This window comes from Medicago sativa, chromosome 3 (assembly GCF_051527215.1).
Source record: "Medicago sativa cultivar Bolivia chromosome 3, Bolivia_mono, whole genome shotgun sequence".
Lineage (NCBI taxonomy): Eukaryota > Viridiplantae > Streptophyta > Magnoliopsida > Fabales > Fabaceae > Medicago > Medicago sativa.
Window position 1 is genome coordinate 84,183,693 of NC_140751.1, and position 24,389 is coordinate 84,208,081.

Sequence of the window (24,389 nt, forward strand, 5' to 3'; positions counted from 1 at the left end):
ATAACATAAGAAAAAAGTAGAAGAATTTGATATCCAATTTCAATTTATTCGGTTTGTGTGTGGAGAGAATGAAAGTAAAATTAAGAGTAAATGGTTACTTTAGTCCATGATTTTGCGGTTCTTTGTCATAAAGGTCCCTTGACTCACGATTAAATACAAAGTAATCCCCGAATGTGCACTTCCGTTATCAGTTTAGTCATTGACGTTAAAAAATTATGTTAACTGATGAGGTGGCAAATGTTTTTGTGCCGACAAGGTGCGTGAGTTGTCACGGCGACTAAAGTGAAAGTATAAAATGGTTACTTTGGTCCTTGAACCGAAAATCAATATCTCCAAATTAAATCTCAAATCCTTAAATTCCGAATTGAATCCCCAAATCTCTAATTTCCTAAATCTCAAATCTCTAAATCTCATCTAATTTCTTCTTTTGTTCAAAATCAAATCTTCCATTAAACATCAAAATTGAATCACATGATGATGAATGTTGGTGCAAACTCATCTCAACAAAGTGTTGCTCATTCATCAAGAACCTGAGTCATCTTCCCCAATGAAGTTGTCCCGAGCCTATAGAAGAAACAAATAGAAAACATTAAAATGGTCATTAAGGTCCCCGACCGTGCATACTTACTATCGAGTTAGGTCCCCGACAAGAAACACTTACCGTCACTAAGGTCCCCGACAAACCATGGGTATTAACGTTGAAGAGAATGTTGTTGAGAATGATTTTCCTAACGACAATGACAATTACCATTCTAAAGAACTAAGGAGCCCGCCCTATTACCAATGACGAAGGTGATGGAAATGAAGAACATGTTTACCGGTTTAATTCAAATGCAAAGTTTGTCAATTTCACTTGGAGATCGGAATGAAATTTGATACTATGTATATATTCAATGAAGATGTGAGGAACAACACAATATACCATGGAAGAAATATAAAGTGGTTGAAAAATGACAAAGAGCTATATGCAATGATCAAGAATGCATATCAATGATACAAAATGTACCTACTTTTTATAGTAGTGATTATTTTTATAGGTGTTTGTGATGCTGCCACTTTGTGCATGTGCGTGTTTATTGTCATTTTAGTCCCTATAACAATTTTCTACTTTCACTTTAGTCCATGTGACACCTCGAAGTACCTTGTCGGCATAAAACATTTGCAACCTCGTCGGTTAACGGAATTTTTTAACGTCAATGGACTAAACCGATAACGGAAGTACACATTTAGGAACTAATTTGTATTTAATCCCGAGTCAAGGACCTTTGTGACAACGAGGTGCAGAGACGAGGACTAAAATGGTACGTGTTTATTCTCCCTTATATATAGCCCACGTTCGACACCATCTTCCTTCATTGTATAAACTAGTCACACGTTTACTCAAACCATCTAATATTATTAGGGAAATTCTAAAATGTACGAGGAACACCAACAAACACCTTCTTTGTGTCTCATCCTTTCCTCTTTGACTTCCAACATCACTGTTTTTGCCTGTACTTCCAAACTCTTATAGTTAAATTAGTTTTTGTTGACTTTTTTTGAGCTTTTGCATGAATTAAACGTTCTTACAGGTTTCTGCCTCATAATAAAATCATTATTAATTAACCACTCTAAACTAGTACATCTCTGAGCTGTACCCTTCTTTGCCACTTTCCAAATATTTAAATTAGAACCTTTCTTCTAGTACATACTCCCCATTGTTCACCAAAATCAAGAATCAAGATTGTTTTTTCATCACAATAATTAGTTGGAAATTTTTATAAACCTAACTCGGGTTGATTAGTCTTTTATCATAACAAAGATGGTTGACAAGAATGGAAGCAAGAATCATCACCAAACATTTGATGTCTCCATTGATCAACAAAGAGATTCTAAGTTTTTCGACGACGATGGTCGCGTCAAAAGAACCGGTAATTAAGTATTGTCTTTTATTTTGCTTGCTCGAGTTAGACTCGACCTAAATTCTAATATGTTTTATGAAAAACACAGGAACTGCTTGGACTGCAAGTGCACATGTAATAACAGCTGTGGTAGGGTCTGGAGTGCTGTCTCTAGCTTGGGCTATTGCTCAACTTGGATGGATTGCTGGTCCTATTGTTATGATTCTCTTTGCTTGGGTTACTTACTACACTGCCATTCTTCTTTGTGAATGTTATCGTAATGATGATCCTATCAATGGCAAGAGAAACTACACTTACATGGATGTTGTTCATTCCAATCTTGGTAAATTCTTCTCTGTGAATATATAAATAAAGAAAGGGTAAAATATGCTTTTCCTCCCCGTAATTATAGGCCATTTGAATTTTCGTCCCCGAGCTTACTAATCCTCCCATTTCGTCCCCGTAAAAGTTAATCACTTGAAATTTCGTCCCTCGCCCCTTTTAATCACTGCCACGTCAGCAAATTACCAAAATGGCATGGAAAATGACGAAAATACCCCTGGCTTATTTTTTTTTTGTTTTTTTCCTTCAAAATTTTTTTCCCAAATTTTTCCCGAATTTTTTTTTACGATTTTTTCTCCGAAAAATTTCAGTTTTAATTTTAACATTTTTTTCCGAAATTTTTTATGATTTTTAATTATTTTTTTTTTAATTTAAAAAAAGAATTTTCAAAATTTTGAAATTTTTTAAGGAAAAAAAATAAGTCAGTGGGTATTTTCGTCATTTCCCATGCTATTTTGGTAATTTGCTGACGTGGCAGTGATTAAAAGGAGCGAGGGACGAAATTTCAAGTGATTAACTTTTACAGGACGAAATGGGAGGATTAGTAAGTTCGGGGACGAAAATTCAAATGGCTTATAATTACAGTGACGAAAAGCATATTTTACCCATAAAGAAATAGCAAATTCAAAAAAAATTCAGTATGAAATGTTTACTTTTGTTTTTGTGTTTATGTTTGTTTAGGTGGTTTTCAAGTCACGTTATGTGGGATAGTTCAGTATCTAAACCTTGTTGGAGTTGCCATTGGATACACTATAGCTTCTGCAATAAGCATGATGTAAGTTTAATTGAGATCTTATTTATATGTTAAAGTTAATTTTATTCAAGAAAATATCTAAGGAATGTGGTATAATTGACTTTGGTTAATTCTGTATGAAACAGGGCAATTGAAAGGTCAAATTGTTTCCACAGAAGTGGGGGGAAAGATCCATGTCACATAAATAGCAATATTTATATGATTTCATTTGGTGCAGTGCAAATTATATTCTCGCAAATTCCAGATTTTGATCAATTATGGTGGCTCTCCAGTTTAGCTGCTGTTATGTCCTTTACATACTCCACAATTGGTCTTGGCCTTGGTATTGGGAAAGTTATAGGAAATAAAAAGATTGATGGAACCATGGCTGGGGTAACTGATGTGACAAAAGCTCAGAAAGTTTGGGGGAGTTTGCAAGCTCTTGGTGACATAGCCTTTGCGTACTCATACTCCATGATCCTTATAGAAATTCAGGTATTAGTTCATTTTCCTATATTTTCTTTGTTATAAGACTTGTTTTCTTCCACAACTTTATAAAAATATTTCCAACAAGCATAAAATCCAAGTCCTGTATTGTAAAAAAGAAAAGGCTTGAAAAATAATTATAATGAATGATATTTATCTTCTTATAAGTTAGTTTTATAGGGTTGAGTTAAGCTCAATCAAAATTTAAAAAATTATGTTATTATGAATCAGGACACGGTAAAAGCACCACCTCCGTCTGAGGCAAAAACAATGAAGAAGGCTACAATCATCGGCGTTGCAGCGACAGCATTTTTCTACATGCTTTGCGGCTGTTTTGGATACGCGGCATTTGGAAATTCAAGTCCTGGAAACCTTTTAACCGGTTTTGGTTTCTATAACCCATTTTGGCTCCTTGACATAGCCAATGTTGCCATAGTTATCCACCTCATCGGTGCATACCAAGTTTACTGCCAGCCCCTTTATGCATTCGTTGAAAATTACACAGCGAAAAGATTCCCTCAGAGTGATTTTGTGAATAAGAACATAAAAATTCCAATCCCTGGCAGACAAATGTGCAAGCTCAACCTATTTAGATTGGTTTGGAGGACAATTTTTGTAATATTAACAACTTTGGTATCAATGCTCCTTCCATTTTTCAATGACATAGCTGGACTTCTTGGTGCACTTGGATTTTGGCCCCTTACGGTTTATTTTCCGGTGGAGATGTATATAATTCAAAAGAGAATACCGAAGTGGAGCTCGAAATGGATCTGTCTTCAATTGCTTAGTGTTGCTTGTCTTATAATCTCTATAGCTGCTGCTGTTGGTTCTATTGCTGGGATTGTTCTTGATCTTAAAAGTTTTTAAGCCATTTAAGACTGTCTATTGATTCAATATTGTGACTACATTAAATTTGTGTATGTATACTGAGACTTCATGAGATACATGCTTTATATTACAGCTTGTGTGAAGGGATTAATATTGGAAGGGGGAAATATTGTACACAACTGTGTGAGACTTGAATAATTATAGGTTAAATTACATAGAGATCCTTTAAGTTTGAGGTTTGTAATAGATCGGTCCTCTAATAGATTGGTCTTTTAAGTTGTTTTGTTCACACATAAGTCCTTTAAGTTTGTAAACGTTTTCAATTTAGTTATTCTGCGAATGACTAAATAGAAATTTTGTGCAAACTTAAAGGACTTATGTGTGACCAAAATAACTTAAAGGATCAATCTGTTAGAGACCTCAAACTTAAAGAACTATGTGTGACCAAAATAACTTAAAGGACCAATATGTTACAAACCTCAAACTTAAAGGACCCTTAGTGTAATTTAACCATAATTATACTTGTTAAAGTTTATTGTAAGTTGAAATATGAAAGAAATAAAACAGCTTATAGACTCTTATTATCTTCTTGAGTTGGCTATTGTAATTAGAATTTTGAAAATTAATCTTCGCTGAAAAAATATTACATGGATAACATAAGGTAAAGACAAGCTTGTAATTATTTTGCAAATGAATAACATTAAAAGAAACTGGGAATATATAAATGGTTAAAATTATTTGTCCCTTTTATTTATTTCCTCCCCTTTGGTAAAAATAAAACAGAGCAGTTCATTAAAATAAATAATGTTGGTTATGACAATTGTCTAATGTACACAGACAAATTAGTATTGTATCATGCACAAGTTTTTTTCGTTATTTGATCATTAAATCTCATCATATTTCATTTAATTTAATAATGAGACTTATTGATCCAATAATAGAAACAACATGTTTACGTAAGCTTAATACAATTGGCGAGACATTGTATAATATATGCACGACTCATCGCTAAACCCCGAACACCTTACTTATTCATCTTAAAAGTATAAATTTTTAATCGCTAGCCTACTTGACCAAAAAAACAACCTTTTGTATAACTTACGACATCTATTAAAATGTATACTAGTCAATGCGAGTTAGCTCAAAAGAAATGAGCTAATCTCCTACAACGTGCTTTGATTGAGAAATTGCACACATTTAAGATCCAACAATGCTTTGAATAAGATTGACTCAAGAGAATCTACCCTTTTTTTACGTAGACAAATTCAACACATTTCATTCATGGTAATGTTCCAAATACAACGAGGAATGCTCGTAAAAGTATTGCGAATAGTGTATTAATAAATGTTTGTGTTAGAGCATGAACACTACCATTCACATGTCGTCTAATAAACACAACTTTGTCTTTGTTTTTCAAAGATAAAAGAGCCGCCCTACATTGAGAGATAATTGAACTATACTCGAGTCGATCCAACTTTAAATTATTAAGGTCATCTACTACTCCTTTTACAATCCATCTCTATGATAACCCAATTCAAATCCATAGAGATGAACCAGTTAAGGGTCTGTAGCAGCCCCTAAAGAAAACAAAAACTAGCTATACTTTCAAAGTCTGTAGGGTTAAAAACTTGTTTGAGTGATCCTATCTGTTGGTTGGCCTCAGTTGTAATTCTGTTTCAGCTTTAATTAAAACAGATGCATGGCGTCAAAAACAATGTTGTTGGGTTGACGGTTCCTTGGTGTCGTGTCAATGAAAGCAATGGAGGAAGGGGTGGTGTTCCAAACTGTGGGTTGTGAAATAATCTCAACATACCAAACTGCTACAGAGCCAAATTTAACACACTGAACCAAAATTTAAAACAAAAAGACAAAGTGTGTGTTGGAGAAACCCCTGATATTTAAGGCAAATGTATGACACATTTAAAGATCTCATAATATGAGTACAAATTTCATCTTAAAAGTCACATTCAAATTCTTTTAAGGTCAAAAATTTGTTTCTTTTACTACAAAATTGCTATACTTCGTAGTTAAAAGGTCAATGTAGGTGGGCAAATGAAATTACCATCCCTATTGATTTAGGAGATACATATGTGTCTTGGGAAATATTATGGCTGAAATTTGCAGAACAAACTACTGTCACTATACTATTAGATATGATTGGTAATATTTGGGGGAAATATGCATGGATAATATTTGAGCTTTAACAATAAAGAATACACAATCAAGTGTTTAACGACCTTTCCCTTTTGATGGTGTTGTGACCAATCAATTGTTTCTCATGGTCCATATATGTCAATATATACAAGTTTCCAATTCAATGTGTAATTGGAGTGCATGTAATTAATCATACTAGTAATTTAGCATTCGGCACGCTAGTGGCCCCATGACTAGCATGTTACCAACAAATATTAGCAAGTCTCTGTATTTATAAACACTTGTTTAGATTATATTATATTTGCTGTTAGACTCTCAACACACGATTTACAATCCGAATAGATATTTGAAATATGACTTGAGTAGCATATTAGTTGGAGCAATTGATATAAGATAAACTTTAACGTAATCTTAAAAATTGACTTTGGTATTGTATATCATTCAATGATTGTGTACACGTTTATAATAGAAGTGGACTAAAAAAGAAAGTTGGTCCGTATAAACAAATTTAAACATAGAATTTAATCAATATGTTATGTCAGTTTCAATTGATCTTACACAAATATCTAATAGGAATCAACTATTTCTCTTGTTAGTAGGAGTGTAGTGAGATTATTTGATGCGATACACGGTTACCATTGATTTACAATTTAAAATTATTTTAAGGAAATGTTAACAAGTGCTCTTAAGGCACTTGTTAAGAAGTCTAAAGAATTGGAAATATTGCATTTAATGCATTGAAACTTTTAAAAAGTAACTTTTTTTACATAAAACTTATCGATTATTTTTTTCTTTAATCTTTAACAAGTGTCGTAAAGGCACTTGTTAGCAAGACCCATTATTTTATACTCTCGATGTGTATCCTATTTTCTCTTTAAGTTAAATGACTATTTTTGACATGAAAAAAAGGATAAATGACATGTTTAAAACTTTAATTTAAACTAAGTGACTCGTAGCAAAGCTTAGCTAAAATAAAATAATCTTAACTAATAGTACTAGTTATTTTCTCATTTAAAACATTACACACAAAATCTCATGAGTGGCCTATAGCTCATAAAATCCATAGTGCTGTATCTTTGAAGAAATGTCCCTACGTGCAAACCATTATTGAACACAACTAAAATTTTCGTCGGCTAAGGAATTAAGTTGAAAGTTGGCATAAGAGCATGTGGTGGTATTTTATAAACAAAATTCATTTAGTGATAATGAATTTTAGGTTCAAAATATAAAAATTCACTTTTAGGTTCATTCATTTAATGATGTATGTGGTTCATAATATGGACCACATACATCATTAAATGAATGAACCTAAAAAGTGAATTTCGTTTATATTTTGAAACGGATGAAGTATAATATTATTGGTCTTTTTGTTGTTAATTTTGGGGGATCGAGTAGGTGCTTTTAAATACTCCCTATGTAAACTCTTTTTGCCTTTTTCACATTTCTTAAGAAAAGTTGTTAGTGTAATTAATATGTCTATTTTGTGTGTTAATATTATCAAATTGTCCTTTGTCTGTATGTGTATTAAATTTGACTTTACATATTTCAAGACAAGTTAGTAGTACTCCCTCCGTTCCTTTTTAAGTGTCTCTTTTGGAGAAAATTTTTGTTCTTATTTAAGTGTCACTTTCAAAGTTCAATGCATCATTAAATGTTGTTTTACCAATACTATCCTTTATCATTTATTGCGGAGAGAGAAATATATGAAATGAGATGTTAAATTAATAAGGTCATTATAGTAAAAGTATAACTTATTGCATCAAAAGTAGAAACAATTATTAATTGTCTTGGTTGGTGTAAAATGTCAAAAAGTGACAATTAAAAAGGAATCGAGGTAGTATTAATTAGGGGCATGTTTAGGAAAAAAATAATAAATGCATCTAGTAATTTGAAAAGGAGTTTACATTTAGGGACAAATATAAAATCAAATTGGTGGTTACATATAGCGACGGAGGGAGTATTTATTATGATCTTGATGGAATTCAATGTTTATTAATTTCAAGAATGGTCCTCAATCCTCATTATTGGAACAACTGCTGGTGCACGTAATCAGCCAATATGTTAAACGCTGTACAGAATTAAAGGTTCTAAAATCAAAGTTAATTAAATGCTAGTATAATTTTTTTTTCCTAAATGTAACCCCCTTTTCAAATTACTAAATGCATTTATTACTTTTTTCCTAAACATACCCCTAATTAATACTACTAACTTGCCTTGAAATATGAATAGTCAAATTTACACATACAAACAAAGGACAATTTGGTAATATTAATACACAAAACAGACACATTAATTACACCGACAACTTTTCTTAAGAAATGTGAAAAATGCAAAGGAGGTTACATTAACGGAGGGAGTATAATTGAATTGAAGAACTCTCTCCATCCTTTTTTATAAAAGTAAAGAAAAAAACGGATATTAAGAAGAATTGTTGGATTGGAGTAATAAAGTTATCCCAGATATATGTGTCTATTACTACCTTCGTCCCTAATTATAAGAGCCTTTTGAAAATATAATTTGTCCTTTTTTATAAGACTTCTTTGTTATTTCCAAGTATATTAATTATTTCTTTACAAACATACCTTTATTTATTTTGCATCTTTTTCTTCAATCAACAATAAATATTATGTTGAAAACATAAATTAATTATTTTTCTTAAGGATAAAATTGTAAAAACAATAGTAATTATATACAAATTTAATACTACAACCAACTTTCTTAATCTCCGTAATTTTGGCAAAGGGCTCCTATATTTAGGGACGGAGGTAGTATCAAATTGTCATTTTTTAACGGACATCCTTTTTATCATGTTCTATCTTAAATAAATAAAAAATGTCTACTAAAAAAATAGAAATTTTTCATCATCTCGTACTCTCCATAAACTATAGAATTTTTTGACTGAATGTAGGTGTGAAATCGGTACATACCCAACATGAATTTTGTATGAATATGGTCATGTCATGTAATCATAAATCTTTACTAAAACACCCAAAATAAGATACTTTATGGCATAGTAAAGAAATGAGTATTTTTAATTAGTATTTTTAAATGGGTTTGGTTTCAAAATCAGAATATTTTGTTGAATTTGTTAGATTTAGAAGTGGGTTTTTACCATTTTGATAATTGGGTTGGTTGAGATTTGAAGGAAGTGATTTTTAAGTGGGTTTTGATGGATATTGATGGGAGGTTTCGTTTAAAATGGACCTATGAAATTTTGGGTTCATCTTGGACCAATCTCATATCAGCCACATATATAATGTTATTTAATTTGAATGGTCAGGATTACATATTGGCTACCTTTTATCTTGGTTGATTGTCCAACTATTTCCTATTTGTGATATTGGCCTTGCAAATTCATTAAATCTAATAATCAACCACCAACATTTAATTAATTTTATTTTTCTTCATCTTCTTCTCTTAATTTTTTTATCTTGTTCTTCATCTTCATCAAAATATACATAAACTTCATCAATTTCACAACCCAGAAATCATCTCACGGTTTTTTAGCTTCCTTTATTAAAAATAAAAACCCAAAAAATTATCAAGGACAAAGTTTTCTTAAATATCAAATCCAATTAAACAGAAATTAAATTGACTAGATTAATGACCAATTTCCTAAAATTTAAAGTGACAAAATTCTCAAACACCCATTTCCCTCACCCATCTTCCTCATCTCTCTCATGTTTTGTTCAAGGACTAAGTTACACCATATTGATAAAAGGGAAACGAGAGAGAAGCAAACGTGGGAGCTGGGTAGTGCTCGTGGTGGTGACGGTTCTGGACAGTCGCTGGTGTGGTGGATGGATGACGCGGGTAAAGGCTGATATGGTCGCCGGCGAGGGGTAGCGCGAGGTGAGAGAACGGAGTTGCAGCAAGGAAAGTGAGAGTATTGTTGGCCGGCGTAACGGCGACGATGGTGTAAATTCTTTCTTTCTATTGTGTTGCTTGCCTTGTTGCTATTGTTTTAACACTTTTGCTGGGTTTGAAAGCAAGTTCTAGTGTTGCTCATTTTACTGGTGGTGATGGTGAAAAATGGTGGTGGTTAAAATTGGTGGAAGTTCGTGTGGTTTAGAGATGATGATGAATATAAAAAGTGGTGTGTCCTTGAAGGGTAAGAAAGGCATTTTACCATTGTGAGGTTTATTATAATTTACCATATATATGGGGTAATTATATAATTAAACATGTTACCTGATCAACCCATTATAGCAGGTATTTTTCATGGGTCCAGTCTGAACCAAAAGAATGATGGGTTCAGCCTAAACGGCACCATTGATGGGAATACACACAAGAGCTACAAAACATTGAAAGAGAGATTGATTAATCAGAGGATAAAGGGCTATTGCTGAAAGCAAAATAGTAGGAGTGTGCAAGTTGTTAGCGTGTGTTGTTTTAGTTGTCTTTTTTTGAAAGATGAGGAAGAACATCACGAACAAAATCAAAAGATTCATGATTATGTTTTGTATGTGTTTTGTTGTGCTCTAATTGTGGGGAGCGGATTGTCTCCCGTGAAGTTTCTCTCCAGTCTTCTCCTGTGCAATCCTAGCCTTTCCTTCTTTTTAAAGACATATCAACGGCTAGGATTAAAACCAATTAAATCACAGATTTTGTCTCTTTCACAAACCATTTTCTGCTCCATTCCTGCGTAGGTTTGCAACGAATACGTACGTTTCTCGCAATGGATCTTGAAAGTTAAAATGGCAAACACGTTTTCAAATACGATCTCTGACTTCTCTGCGAATACGTACGTACCTATTCTCTCGCTTTCTTCTTTGTTTAGGGTTTCATTCTCACTTTCAAATTTCCATCGACTCTTGCTCAATTCCTTCTTAATATCAGATATATAGCATGCTTAATTGATTTATTTTTTGATATTGTGTAGGATTGAGTTTAATTAGTTGGTTATCAATTTAATTTCAGATTTACTTGCTTGGAAGCACTTTTTCTGTCATTGGAATAACACTCACACATGTTGGAACAGATGGAATTGGAAAGTTAAAGGAATTAAGAGAACTTATAATTCAATATTGTTTATTGAATAGTACTGTTTTTGAATTGGTGAAATGCCAGAAAGAATTGGAGACAGTTTATTTGGTGAAGTTGGATTAAGTCAATTGTAAATGTCTGCTTGCTTGTTCTATGAGTGGCAATGGAACCCTATAGAGTGCTAGTTACGGTAGAGCTTTGGTGGTCTGTTGTGCTTTTGAGGCTGAAGCTGTGGTATTCGGCGCGTGCGGGACTGTTTTGGCACTGATGTTACTGCTGTATATGACAACATCAGTTTTCTGTTTTGATAGCAGCAAGGTTCGGCTGCTGTTTGTTCATAGCAGGGCAGATTATTTGGGCTAGTTTTTAGGGTGTTGGTTTCGGGTTTTCCGGTATATCGGTGACCTTTGTTTGTTTTCCTTGCTCGCAAGTTTGTTGTGCTTCTTGTACTTGTACACTCTTGACGTGAATAAAAAAATGTAAAATTAGAGTTGTGTAGGATTTGATCTTTAAGATCTTGTACTTTAAAATTGTGATCAATGAAAGCAGATTGTTTGTATACATTGTTTACCATATTGCTGCTATTAAACTCAAATGGAATTAAACTTGTAATATTTGAAAGATCCGGAAGCAATTGTTAGGTGTAAAAATTGAATCAAGATGAAACTGAACTTGTAATGTAACACAGCTATAACAATGCACAAACCAACACCTACACTAATATAACAGTGCAGAAATCAGCTGCTACAATTGTTAGGCTGCGCATTGCTATAACAGTGCATAAAATTGAATTTTGCTGATGTGAAACCAACACTACTATAACAACACATAAAACTGCTGCTACAACACATAAAATTGCTGCTACATGTATGTCTGATTGTACATCTCTTATGATACAGTTGTGCACTGCTAGAATAGTGCAGAAAAACAAATTTTACAGATGCGATACCAACATGTATCGGTAATAAAAGACATAGAAAGTCTGATCATATTCAAATTAAAAACTGAACCTGTCAAATTGTAAAAATATTACAGCCACCTGTCAAACATGTATTACCGATACATGTTGGTTTCGCATCAAGTAAAATTTGTTTTTCTGCACTATTCTAGCAGTGCACAGCTGATCATAAGAGGTCTACAATCAGAATACCTTGCGGCAACAGTTTTATGTGTTGTAGCAGCAATTTTATGTGCTGTTTTTTTGCACTATTCTAGCAGTTTTATGTGTTGTAGCAACAATTTTATGTGCTGTTTTTCTGCACTATTTTAGCAGCTTTATGTGCTATTTTTGTGCATTATTCTAGCAGGTCAATACCCGTAACAAAACCTATAGCAGAGCAGTTTTATGTGTTATTTTAAGCTGTCGACAAGCAGAGAAATATTGCATTGATCACAAGTACAAGCTATACAAATAATTACGTTACATTGATCGAAATTTCAAAGTACAAGATCTTGAAGATCACATGTTAAAACCATAACTATAATTTTACATTGATGTACAAAGAACCTAATACAAGCTAATAACTCTTCCTCTTTTACATCTAGGACTATAATTTTACATTGTAGTACAAACAATCTAGTACAAACTAATAACTCTTCCTCTTTTACATTTTTCTTTTTAGAATAAACAAATTTTATTCACGTCGAGAGTGTACAAGAAGCGCAACAAACTCGCGGACAAGGAAAACAATCGAGAGGTCACCGATATACCGGAAACCTCGAAACCAACACCCTAAAAACTGGCCCAAAAATCTGCCCTGCTATCAACAAAACAAACAGCAGCTGAACCTTGCTACTATCAAACCAAAAAACTGATGTTGTACTGGCCCAAGAATCTGCCCTGCTATCAACAAACAGCAGCCGAACCTTGCTGCTATCAAACAAGAAAACTGATGCTTTCATATACAGCAGTAACATCAGTGCCAAAACAGTCCCGCACGCGCCGAATACCACAGCTTCAGCCTCGAAAGCACAACAGACCACGACAGCCCTACCACAACAGACACTCTCTAGGGTACCATTGCCAGTCATAAAACAAGCAAGCCGACGTTTGCAACCCACTTAACCCCATCTCCACGACAGAATTTTCCATACAAGTATGCTTATATTCTTCAACATGAACAAACCACTTCACCAATTAAGTTAGAGTTGTAGACATAAAAAAACCTTCAAATTGTTCAACCTAGGCATACTCAAAAGCAAAGGAAACAGTAGCATTAAAGGACAAATCCAAACACTCAAATTCAACAAATTCACCAATCTCATCAGCAATGATTTGAATTGAAAATTAGTATTCTATAATCACTGTAATCAAATTAAGATTTTTTTCTTCAAATTATCACTGTAATTACTTTAATCACTGTAATCCATTCAAATGATTGGAACCGAAATAAAATTCAAATTGGTACTCACCGTAATCCACCATCGTGGTGCGCCACCTCCTCCGCTGCCGCCGCACAACATAAGGAAAGAAGGATTTTGAAAGAAGATGGAAAATAGAGAAGGAAGGACAACTATCGCTGTAGTCTGCCGTTGTGGTTTGCCGCCACAAGTCTCCACCGTGCAACCACCGTCACTACTATTCCGCCGTCGCTGTTGAGATGGGTTTCTGAAATTGAGAGTGAATGAATGGCAACGAAACAAGTGAGGAAGGGAAGACAAGAAATGAATCAACTTGTAAAATAAAAAAAAATGAATGAAGGGCTAAGATTAATTAAGATGTCATTAAAAGGAATGGATGGCTAAGATTATTTCACAGGAGAAAACAGGAGGAAATTTCCACTGGAGTGGATCCTCTCCCTAATTGTGTTTTGATTTTAGAGTTTAGATGAAAATGAAAGTAAATAAAACACGAAGATTCATGCAATTATGAAGTAAATTTTCTTTCCCACATAAATTCGTTATCTTATTTATTTGTAACACATAACTCATTTTTTTTCCTTCATTTTTTAACACAAAGCTGATGAGTTGGCAAGACACATTAGATAATCTTATTTTTATTTTTTATTTTTTTTGTTAAAAATAAAGAAACCCAAAAAATCTATCAATATCTTCATCATCTTAATCATTTTCATCATGTTTTTCTTCTAACATGCATCATGTTCTTTCTTAAACAAAAAAAAAATGTCTACTCAAAAGTAGAAATTTTTCATCATCTCATACTCTCCATAAATTATAGAATTTTTTTTTAGTGAATGTAGGTATGGAATTGGTACATACCCAACATGAATTTTGGGTGAATGTGGTCATGTAATCATAAATCTTCACTAAAACACCTAAAAGAAGATACTTTATGGCATATTAAAGAAATAGGGTACTTTTAATTAGCATTTTCAAATGGGTTTGGTTTCAAAATCAGAATATTTTGTTAAATTTGTTAGATTTAACATTTTGATCATTGGGTTGGTTGAGATTTGAAGGAAGTGATTTTTAGGTGGGTTTTGATGGATATTGATAGGAATACAAACAAGAGCTATAAAATATTGAAAGAGACTGATTAATCAGAGAATAAAGGGATTTTGCTGAAAGCAAAGAGTAGGAGTTTGAGGTGTGCAAGCTGTTAGCGTGTGTGTTATTTTGGTTGTGTTTTGTGTGTGTTTTTTTGAAAGATGAAGAACATCGAAAAACCAAATCGAAAGATTCATGATTATGTTCTGTATGTGTTTTGTTGTGCTCCAATTGTGTTTTGATTTTAGAGTTTAGATAAAAATGGAAGTAAATAAAACACAAAGATTCCCACATAAATCTTTTATCTTATTTATTTGTTACACTTAACTCGTTTTTTTCAATTTTTTAATACAAAGCTGATGAGTTGGCAAACCACGTGAGATAATCTTATTTTTCTATTTTATTTGTTTTGTTAAAAAAAAGAAACCCAAAAAATATATCAACATCTTCATCATCATAATCATTTTCATCATGTTTTTTTTTTCAAACATGCATCATTTTCACCATGTTCTTTCTTAAACAAAAAAATATGTCTACTCGAAATGTATAAATTTTTCATCATCTCATACACTCCATAAACGATAGAATTTTTGGGGGGAATGTAGGTGTGGAATCGGTACATATCCAACATGAATTGTGAGTGAATATTGTCATGTAATCATAAATCTTCTCTAATACACGTAAAAAATATACTTTATGGCATATTAAAGAAATGGGGTACTTTTAATTAGCATTTTTAAATGGGTTTGGTTTCAAAATCAGAGTTTTTTAGTTGAATTTGTTAGATTTGAAAGTGGGGTTTTACCATTTTAATCATTGGGTTGGTTTACATTTGGAGGAAGTGATTTTTAGGTGGGTTTTGATGGATATTGATGGGAATACACACAAGAACTACAAAATATTGAAAGAGAGATTGATTAATCAAAGGATAAAGGGCCTTTGTTGAAAGCAAAGAGTAGGAACTTGAGGTGTGCAAGCTCTTAGCTTGTGTGTTGTTTTGGTTGTGTTTTGTGTGTGTGCATTTTTAAGGATGAAGAAGAACATCGAAGAACAAGATCGAAAGATTCATGATTATGTTTTGTATGTGTTTTGTTGTGCTCTAATTGTGTTTCGACTTTAGAGTTTAGATGAAAATGAAAGTAAATAAATTAGAGTTTGGATGAAAGTGAAAGTAAATAAAACACGAAGATTCATGAAATTATGAAGTAGATTTTGGGGGATTATTTTTGTTTTGGGAAGATGATGAACTTTACGAAGATGAAGAACACGAAGATGGATGTTCATTATTATTTATGGGTTTTATCATTTTTGTCATATAAATTTTATAAAAAAATAATAATTATCTTATGTGGCTTGCCAACTCATTATTTTTTAAATAAAAAATGAAAAAAGAACTTGAGTGTTACAAATAAATAAGATAAATGACCTTTAGAGTAATTTTGTCTTGAAAGTTTAAGCGAGTTATGCTCCAAAGACTCACCGAGCACAAACGAAGTCGCCTTTCTTACCAACCGAACTAACTTTCATTGGTTACTAGCATATATTTCCATGACTCGGTATGATTTATAAAAAGAAAAAACGAAGTCGGTGAATTGAAGAAGTTTTACTTTTGATTTAAATAATGATCATGTATTTACTAAGTACTAAGTGGTTGATAACTCAGACCAACTTAAAAATATTGAGATCTACCTACATTAGCAAATACGTACCTTTTCATTTGAACAAAAATATTCCCGTGTAACTATTCAAACAAATTTTAAACACAAAGTTATTTTTAGAAAAGGTTTTTGGAATGCTTTATTGAAAAATAAAAACTGAATGCAACTTACTAAATTATCATTTTTTTTTGTCCTGGTGATTATTTAGGAGATGTCAGGAACATACGGAATTTCCTATCTGATAAAATAGTATCCTTCCTTAAAATAAAAACTTTTTTAGTTAGGGATAGTAATAGGAATAGTTTATTCCATATATTTTAGTATTTCAGATGCACTTAAAAATTTATATATTTATTTAGGTACTCTATATATGATTTAAATTCGAAATGAACATTTCTAAAAGAAAATTGTGTTCGTCTAAGAAATTAGAGTCCAAGACACATTATATTTACAAAATAACATTAATCTCTCAAATTAAATATCAACAATCAAACAAATTACGTATGCAACTTTGCATATATCTGATCTAAGAATGTAAATATACCCCGTAAAAAAAATTTAAATATACAAGTCTTTGTCTTCACAATTTGAGCAAGCCGACTGGATTTTAGGCACGGACTAAACTGTTAAGGAGCATTTTAAAAATTGTATATTAATCTCAATCAACGATACTTATGATATATGATAACTTACACTAGAGCATTCAATATCAGTAGGACAAAGAATCTGCAGCCAAATGACACCATGTAACATATATGTAGAGTGATAACCTTCGACTGCACCAAAACGATATATCAAACATCAGCTAGGCAAGTAAAAAAGCCCCAAACCGTAACCATGCAAGTCGTTGATCCATTGACTCGTGAAAACCTCAAGAGATGGATCTACCGAAGCTCTTCCGCATTGAACTTGGTCCAAGCTTCCTGTTTCAAGATCAGAAGAATAAACATATGTAAAAGAAGCACCCAGTTATTATAATTCAATACCAGAGGATTATATGTTAAGGTTAACAGTATTGATTAGTGTAATCTAGCAAGCAGTACAATAGAATTATGCATATTACAATACATGGGTGTGGCAGAATTGTGACAGTTAATAGAACGGATAAAAAAAGGGGATGGATTTCAAAATTATTTGACATGGTACCTTAAGGATGTCAAAAACCTTCTCAGCGGTATATTTCTGTTCAAGATTAGCACCTTTTTGTTGGACTTTATCTGGGTGAATACATAATGTCGCTTTCCTATACACTTTTTTCACCGAAGCTGAAGTGATCATATCCGTCAGAGACACTGGTTGCCACCCATAATCTGGCGAAAGAACCTGCATATAAATTCAAAGATAAGAAGCATTGTATAAAACAAATGTTTCAGGATAAATTATTATTTATCAGAGGAAATAAAGGACCAGTAAAAAGGCACACCATCTTCCTCTTAAATGAGATATTAGTAATAGTAATGACTGAGTTTTATCAAGGAAAAAGCATCCAGTTAACCATAAATAAATTGCACAGACGCACAATCAATGCTACATTTGTTTTCAAGTAGTTATTTATAAATCTAGCCCCCCTTAACAAAAGAAATGTATGGTTGGAATTGACGGGCATGGATAAAACTTTATGTAGCTTTCAGAAAACAAATCAATCAACGTTATATTCTACCAAGTTCTTTCACACAATTGCATACAAATTAAACACAAATACGAGTAACAACTAACGCAACACATTATTGAAAATAAAGTTTCTTCTAAATAATTCCATTTAGATATGGTATATTATTTCTTCATTTTTCCATTTCTTTAATGTTTTATACTGAATTTAATTTAATCCTTGTGCCCAAGCATTAAAAGTGAGAGCTATTCCAAACCTAGGTTTCAAATGCCTATCTGGCACATAGATAGCCAAACAACCTGATGATAGTAAGAATCCTAATCAAACGACAGTGTTAAATCGGTCAATTCAAGAGCCTAAATCGAAATTAAGCATTAAAAATTAACAACAATAATGGCAAGAAACCTTACATTTTGCAATGATGACAGCAATGCCCGCATATTTCCCTCTTTCCCTGCAGCCCACCTCTTTATCTGAACATCCACAGTGTCGGCTATCCGCTGCCAAATTAAAATCAAACGCCACACTAAGAAAATTTGACAAATATGAAGAAGAAAAAAAAACTGGGGAGAATTATAGCAGGATTATCCTTAGAGATAAATCACAATCCAAACAAAAACTTACTCGTCTCTCTTCTTGCTCCAGCTTAGATTGAAGGTCCCGCTGGTTCATATCAGCCACCGCTTTCAACTGAAATCGTGACAGTCAAAAGAACAAAATTGTCCCATGAGAAATAATGTCAATATAAATCTGTAATGCCAGTGTCCAGAATAAACTATTAAAATATAATATGTGCTTTTGAGTTCAAGATTAAAGATGAATTTGCAAAAATATCTTAAGCCAAGTCTTTGTATAGATCATTAATTAAGCTTAAAATTTGTCAATCAAATCTTTTAGAAAATTAAATATCACAAAGAATGTTGAGATATAAAAATATGCCATTCAATTTGCAATGATGAGCCCACCCCTTATTAATAAACATTCAGAAAAACGAGCAAGAAAAAATAATACACACCGCTCTCTCTTGTGTTCTCTGATGACGTCCCAGTCTTGCTTTTCTTCTTTCTTCAGTTTCACCTTCCACTTCCTCGAATTCAGATGACTGGGAAGCTTTTGCAACAAAAAGAAAACAAAATGATTGGTTGACAATTAGATAACTTCACCGTTATAGAAATCAATAAATTTAAACAACTTACCGCCAAAAATCAACGACAAGTCATCAAAAGATGACGTGAATGAAGGTTTCTTCGGATTGGCTGGGGATCCTGATGGTCCTATTTGTGACCCTTCATGTTTTACTTTACTGTTTACTTGGCGATCAAACATGGGATCCTACGAAATGCATCAGAAAAAAATACTGAATATAGTCTTTCAGTGTAGCAATGGCGTTTGATATCATCATATGGAGAATGCTAACAAGTGCCCTTATGGAATTGTTTAAAGAATCAAAAGAGGTCAGTTTATATGGGAAAATGGTGTATTTATTACATTGATAAATGTTCAATTTGTATTTTCAAGTTAAAACTTTCCTTTTATTGACTTCTTAACCAACGTTCTTAAGGCACACGTTAGCAAGACCTTATTATATTAATAATTTCTACCACAGGTGTAGTCCTTGACTTCGGTACACTGCTAGATCGAGAGCCCATGCTGAAAAAGGATTCAAGATCATCTGCACCATTTAATTGATTCACTCTTGCAGCTGGAGCTCCTCTATCTTTGACTGGCTTAGCTGCTGAGTTTTGCTTAATCTCACCGGTGTTGGTATTTGCCTTTCTACTAGGATTACTCTGCACACGGCCCTTGGCAAAGTTCTCAAGCTCGTCTATTGATGATGATAAACTTGAGTTGTTAACTGCATCAAAAAATGATATCAGAAACCAGAGTCAATGATAAAAAAATGGCTACTCACGTCTTCTAGCTCAAGTATTTGAATGAATCTTTACTTGAGTTTGAAGCATTCACTGGCTTGGGAGGAGGCCTCAATAATGGGGAGGTGCTTGAGCTGCCACTTGTATGTTTAGAACTATTCTTAGTGATTTGCTCTAATGAGTCCAGGAATGATTCTGAAGATGCTGTGCTTGAAGAAGTTTCAAATACTAAAAATGGATCATCATGTGGTGTGGCAGTTGGTTTCCGAGGATTATTCTTCTCAATGCTAGCTTTCCTGAGAGAGAAAAAAAACATATTAAGATACAGTAAGACAACACCAAAGGATGACGACGATCAATAAAAAGGTCAGAGAAAACGTAGCTGTTATTTTTAATTTTTAATTTAAGCGATAAACAACAAAACACTAGTAAATAGAAAAAAATATCTTGCGTCCACTTAAAAATTAAGTAGAAAGAATAGTCAAAGATACTCCCAAATAATATTGACATCAAGAAGCATGTATTTGAAGTAGCTTCAACCAATGCATATGCCAAAAAGAGTAGTTCATGCATCCAAATTTCTACACATAATCAGAACGAGGACACAGGTTGTGTGTTTCAAACAAAGCATGGCTGGAAACATGAAGGAAAAGAACGCTAAAACCAAATTCATAATTAACCTAACAAAGTATAGCTATCCCAAAAATATGAGCCACGCAAAATGAATCTAAATTTATCTGCACAAGATCATGCACACGAACAGTATCGTGCCCCTAATCAAAGTTGTTCAAAACACGAGATAAATTTATTACTTAAATATGATGTAAACTCGTAATAGGTCAAGTTTGCAAGTCGATTCAACCTAGACAAAACGAGTTTACTTAAACTCTCAAGTTTGACAACCTTGCATGTCATCAATCTCAAATATTTCCTTCCAAAACATGAGAATATAGTCGAGGCCAATATATTTATGGCATCTATGATGCAACTTCAATACTTATATCGATAAGCTTTACTATGAGTGTAATGCTAATATCCTACTTACACTGGTTTTCTTTCTCTCTAAACAACATCCAAATGCTTACTAGGAGCAATGGAGCATGTACATAGTACTTTATCTATATCTATATGCAGATAAATTAACAGCTAAAAATTTATCATCATAATCACTTGTTTTTCTGTCATAGTCCTTAAATCCATACTTTTAATGCTTTAACCTTAGGATAAATTCTCTGTAACATCAATTCAATTCTCCATTAAAAAAAAAAAAAAGGAGCTGAAGACCAAAACTATACCCATTATTGGAAACGCTGCTTCCACCAAACCCAGACATGAAGTCGTCAAAATCATGCGATTTTTTTATCGAACTTTTAGAGTTTGTTGCATGCAATCCACCAATGTTGTTTAATAAATCATCAACACCGACAGTTTTTTGATTGACTCCACCGAATATATCATCTACATAAACCTGCGACGACGACGAAGAAGATGTTGAAACCGATCCGAATATCGGATCATCGTCAAACGAAACTCCGTTGCCGACCTTGGATTTGGTGTTTCCACCGAAGATCTCGTCAAAGCCATCGCTAAAACCCCTGAATGGTGCGTTTTGTTATCAGTGCTAGCGAAAACGCCGTAATTGAAATCGAAAGATGAATGTTGAGGAGATCTGGATCCGGCGGGAGGTGTGGGTGTGGATCGCTTTATGGAAGCCATTGGAGCTGATTTACCTTGGGGTTTCAATCCATATCGTTCGGTCAAAACACCAAACTCGTCCATGGTGGATAGAACGGAAAATTGAGGTATAAGGTAGGAAAAGGCGAAACAAATTGAGAAAATTGTGAGAAGAAAAGTGTTGTGGCGGGAATAGAAAGTTAGTTAGGGAAATAGATAGATAGGGATGTAAGGTTAATATTTTAAGGATCCTTTCGTTTGTATTTTCTATTTGTGTCTGAGAATGGAAGAGAAGAGAAGAGGGTTTCTTTCTTCTTTTCCTATTCTCTCTTTCTTTCTTCACTTCGCTGCCTGGGCTGGGCTGCCGATGCCTTTCTGGTAGTGACCAACCACGCACGCACAATCCCACGCGATTATATTATTGCTTCCCAATAATTTCGACTTATGCTTTTTTTATTTTAAAAAAAAAAAAAAAAAACCTTCTACATTAAGGCACGTGTTAAAGAATTGTAAATAAATTAAAACATAAGTTTGGTGTTAAAAGCATTTTTATTTTAATTTTTAAGAGTTTTGTGTTAAAAGCAATTTTTATTTTAATTTTTAAGATATTGAATGTATATTTATTATCACAATAGGTATGTCATAATCAAAAGGTTCATCCTAGTTCTAATATATTCATCATGATACATACCAATCATAGGTTGAATCGAGGGACGGACCAGAAATTTTAAGTAGTGTGGGTCATACATATATAATATTTCATTTCTAAAAGCATCATAAATATACATTATAATTGTTCTATACAGTTTTTTCATATTCTTCAAACATTGAATGATTTTCTCATTTGCAATGTTAATAAAAACATCATTCAAGTAAAAGTAATCGTACAATTTTCTCATTTTATCATTAATCTCTCTTGCGATTTCACATCAAATTCTTGATAATATTCACAACATAAATTTTTTTCCTTCAATTGTTACGGTTGTCACAGCTTAATATACCGATTTAAAAATAACCACAACAAAACTAATTATATAAATTCACTCATATAACCACAACTCATACTCAACTAAGCACTACCAAAATAATTATATATATTTTGTGATATTAAATTTTTAAAATAAATAGCATCTCTACCCCATACTTCTCTTATCTCTATCGTGCCTTTTGTATGTATAATAATCTATTATATATGAACTTATTATTTTAAGGCAAGAAAGTTACAAGATGAAGCTACACGTACACGCAAAATCTAATAACAAAAAAAATCTATCTACCACCAACACAATGGGTACTAGTTTTCTCGATTTATTTTTGAAATGTAGTGAGGGCCCTGTGCCCATAGTGTGGTCTACCTGGGTCCGTCCCCGGGTTGAATACACAATCTTAAAATTATTTCTAAATCAACAAGTGAAATTAATCTAAAAAAAAAAAAAACATATGCATATTTTCGAAGGGAGATCAAGTGGTACCATATCTATATGGGACACAAATGTGTGTTGCCATGGAATATTCATGTAATTTGAATAACATATTGTCTATATCGGGTATATGACTTAGTTATACAAAGTATTTAACTATATGTAATTTGTGTGCTCGAAAAAAAAAACTTTATGTAGTGTATATTCTTTTTATAAAGGGTATGTGCATTGTATATGTTCCTTGTGATTTGGAGGAAAAAGAGATTTATGATAGCAATCTTATCATAAGGTAGTAGGTGATTCTTATCCGATTTGGTGTATTTATGAAGGTTTTAATGAAGTCATATCATATATGAAACGTAAGGGAACTGTTGATTATTCTAGAGATAGTTTATATGGGAATTTCCAACGAGCTCATTGAAAATTTCGGTTTGATAGACTTTTCGTTAAATGGTATAAGGTTTACTAAGTTTCGTCCGGACGATCGGGTAACGAGTAGACTTAACGATTTTTGGTACATGGCGGTTGGTGTAATGCATGAGATAATCGTTCCCAATGCCACTCCATAGAGGTTTATCCGACCATTTAGGAGATTTTGAAGGGTATCATGACTTTGTGAATTGGAATGTTATTGAAGTGTATGGGTGGGGGAATTTTGTGTTGAAGGAAAAATTCAAAATTTTAAAGAAAAAAAATCTTCATGGGTAGCATAAGAAGCATTGTTAGAATGTCGAAGAACGTATTTTAGAGTTCAAATTGTCTTTGCTCCTTCTAGACATTGAAGGGGGAGGAAAGTTTGTTAGAAAAAAAAATCAAATTTAAAGAAAGGAACTAGTTAACAATTTTTTGTCTTTATCAAGGGTGAATAGTTGTATTCAATGACAAAGATCTTGTGATTATGGTTAAAAGAATGAGATGTTAATACTAGTTCTTCCATGATATGATTCGAGAGAATGAGTAATGATACAATTTTAAGCATTACCGTTAACGAATAAAGTGTGGAAGGGGTGAATGAAATTAAAGGTGAAGTATTCAACCACTTTAAAAAATCATTTTGAAAAGAGACATACATGTAGGTCGATTATGTATACAACGTCTATCAAGGGTAGGTCGAGTTAAATGAAGTTTCTTTATCTCAACGGTTTTCTTTGGAGGAAATCAAAGAAGTATTGTGGAATTGTGAAAGCTTTAAAATTCTTGGTATGGATGGGATTAATTTTGGGTTTTAAAAAGAATTTTGGGAAGACATTAAAGAAGATTTTATTAAGTTATTTGTTGATTTTCGCATCCATGGAAGGGG

The 24,389-nt window shown here is 32.9% G+C and overlaps 1 protein-coding gene, 2 long non-coding RNA genes and 1 pseudogene across 4 annotated transcripts; 2 read left to right on the plus strand and 2 right to left on the minus strand.

Annotated features, from left to right (window-relative positions):
- The first annotated feature begins 1,354 nt into the window (after positions 1–1,354).
- On the plus strand, positions 1,355–4,445 carry LOC146941135 (amino acid permease 3-like; annotated as a pseudogene). Its single transcript, XR_015032255.1, has 5 exons — positions 1,355–1,910; positions 1,990–2,223; positions 2,904–2,997; positions 3,102–3,450; positions 3,673–4,445. The product of XR_015032255.1 is annotated as an amino acid permease 3-like (transcript).
- A 5,464-nt stretch (positions 4,446–9,909) lies between these two features.
- On the plus strand, positions 9,910–11,970 carry LOC146941136 (uncharacterized). Its single transcript, XR_015032257.1, has 2 exons — positions 9,910–11,167; positions 11,344–11,970. It is a non-coding gene; the product is annotated as an uncharacterized LOC146941136 (long non-coding RNA).
- Positions 11,971–12,813: 843 nt separating this feature from the next.
- Positions 12,814–14,054, minus strand: LOC146941137 (uncharacterized). Its single transcript, XR_015032258.1, has 2 exons — positions 13,822–14,054; positions 12,814–13,591 (listed from the first exon to the last, which is right to left on the minus strand). It is a non-coding gene; the product is annotated as an uncharacterized LOC146941137 (long non-coding RNA).
- A 2,907-nt stretch (positions 14,055–16,961) lies between these two features.
- Positions 16,962–22,051, minus strand: LOC146941138 (Chaperone DnaJ-domain superfamily protein). Its single transcript, XM_085754918.1, is given in 10 exon segments — positions 16,962–17,437; positions 17,661–17,837; positions 18,534–18,623; positions 18,748–18,813; positions 19,139–19,233; positions 19,320–19,455; positions 19,725–19,978; positions 20,070–20,290; positions 21,290–21,590; positions 21,593–22,051. Coding segments are annotated over 10 exon segments (1,560 nt in total). The 5' UTR covers positions 21,774–22,051; the 3' UTR covers positions 16,962–17,398.
- Between the last annotated feature and the right edge of the window lie 2,338 nt (positions 22,052–24,389).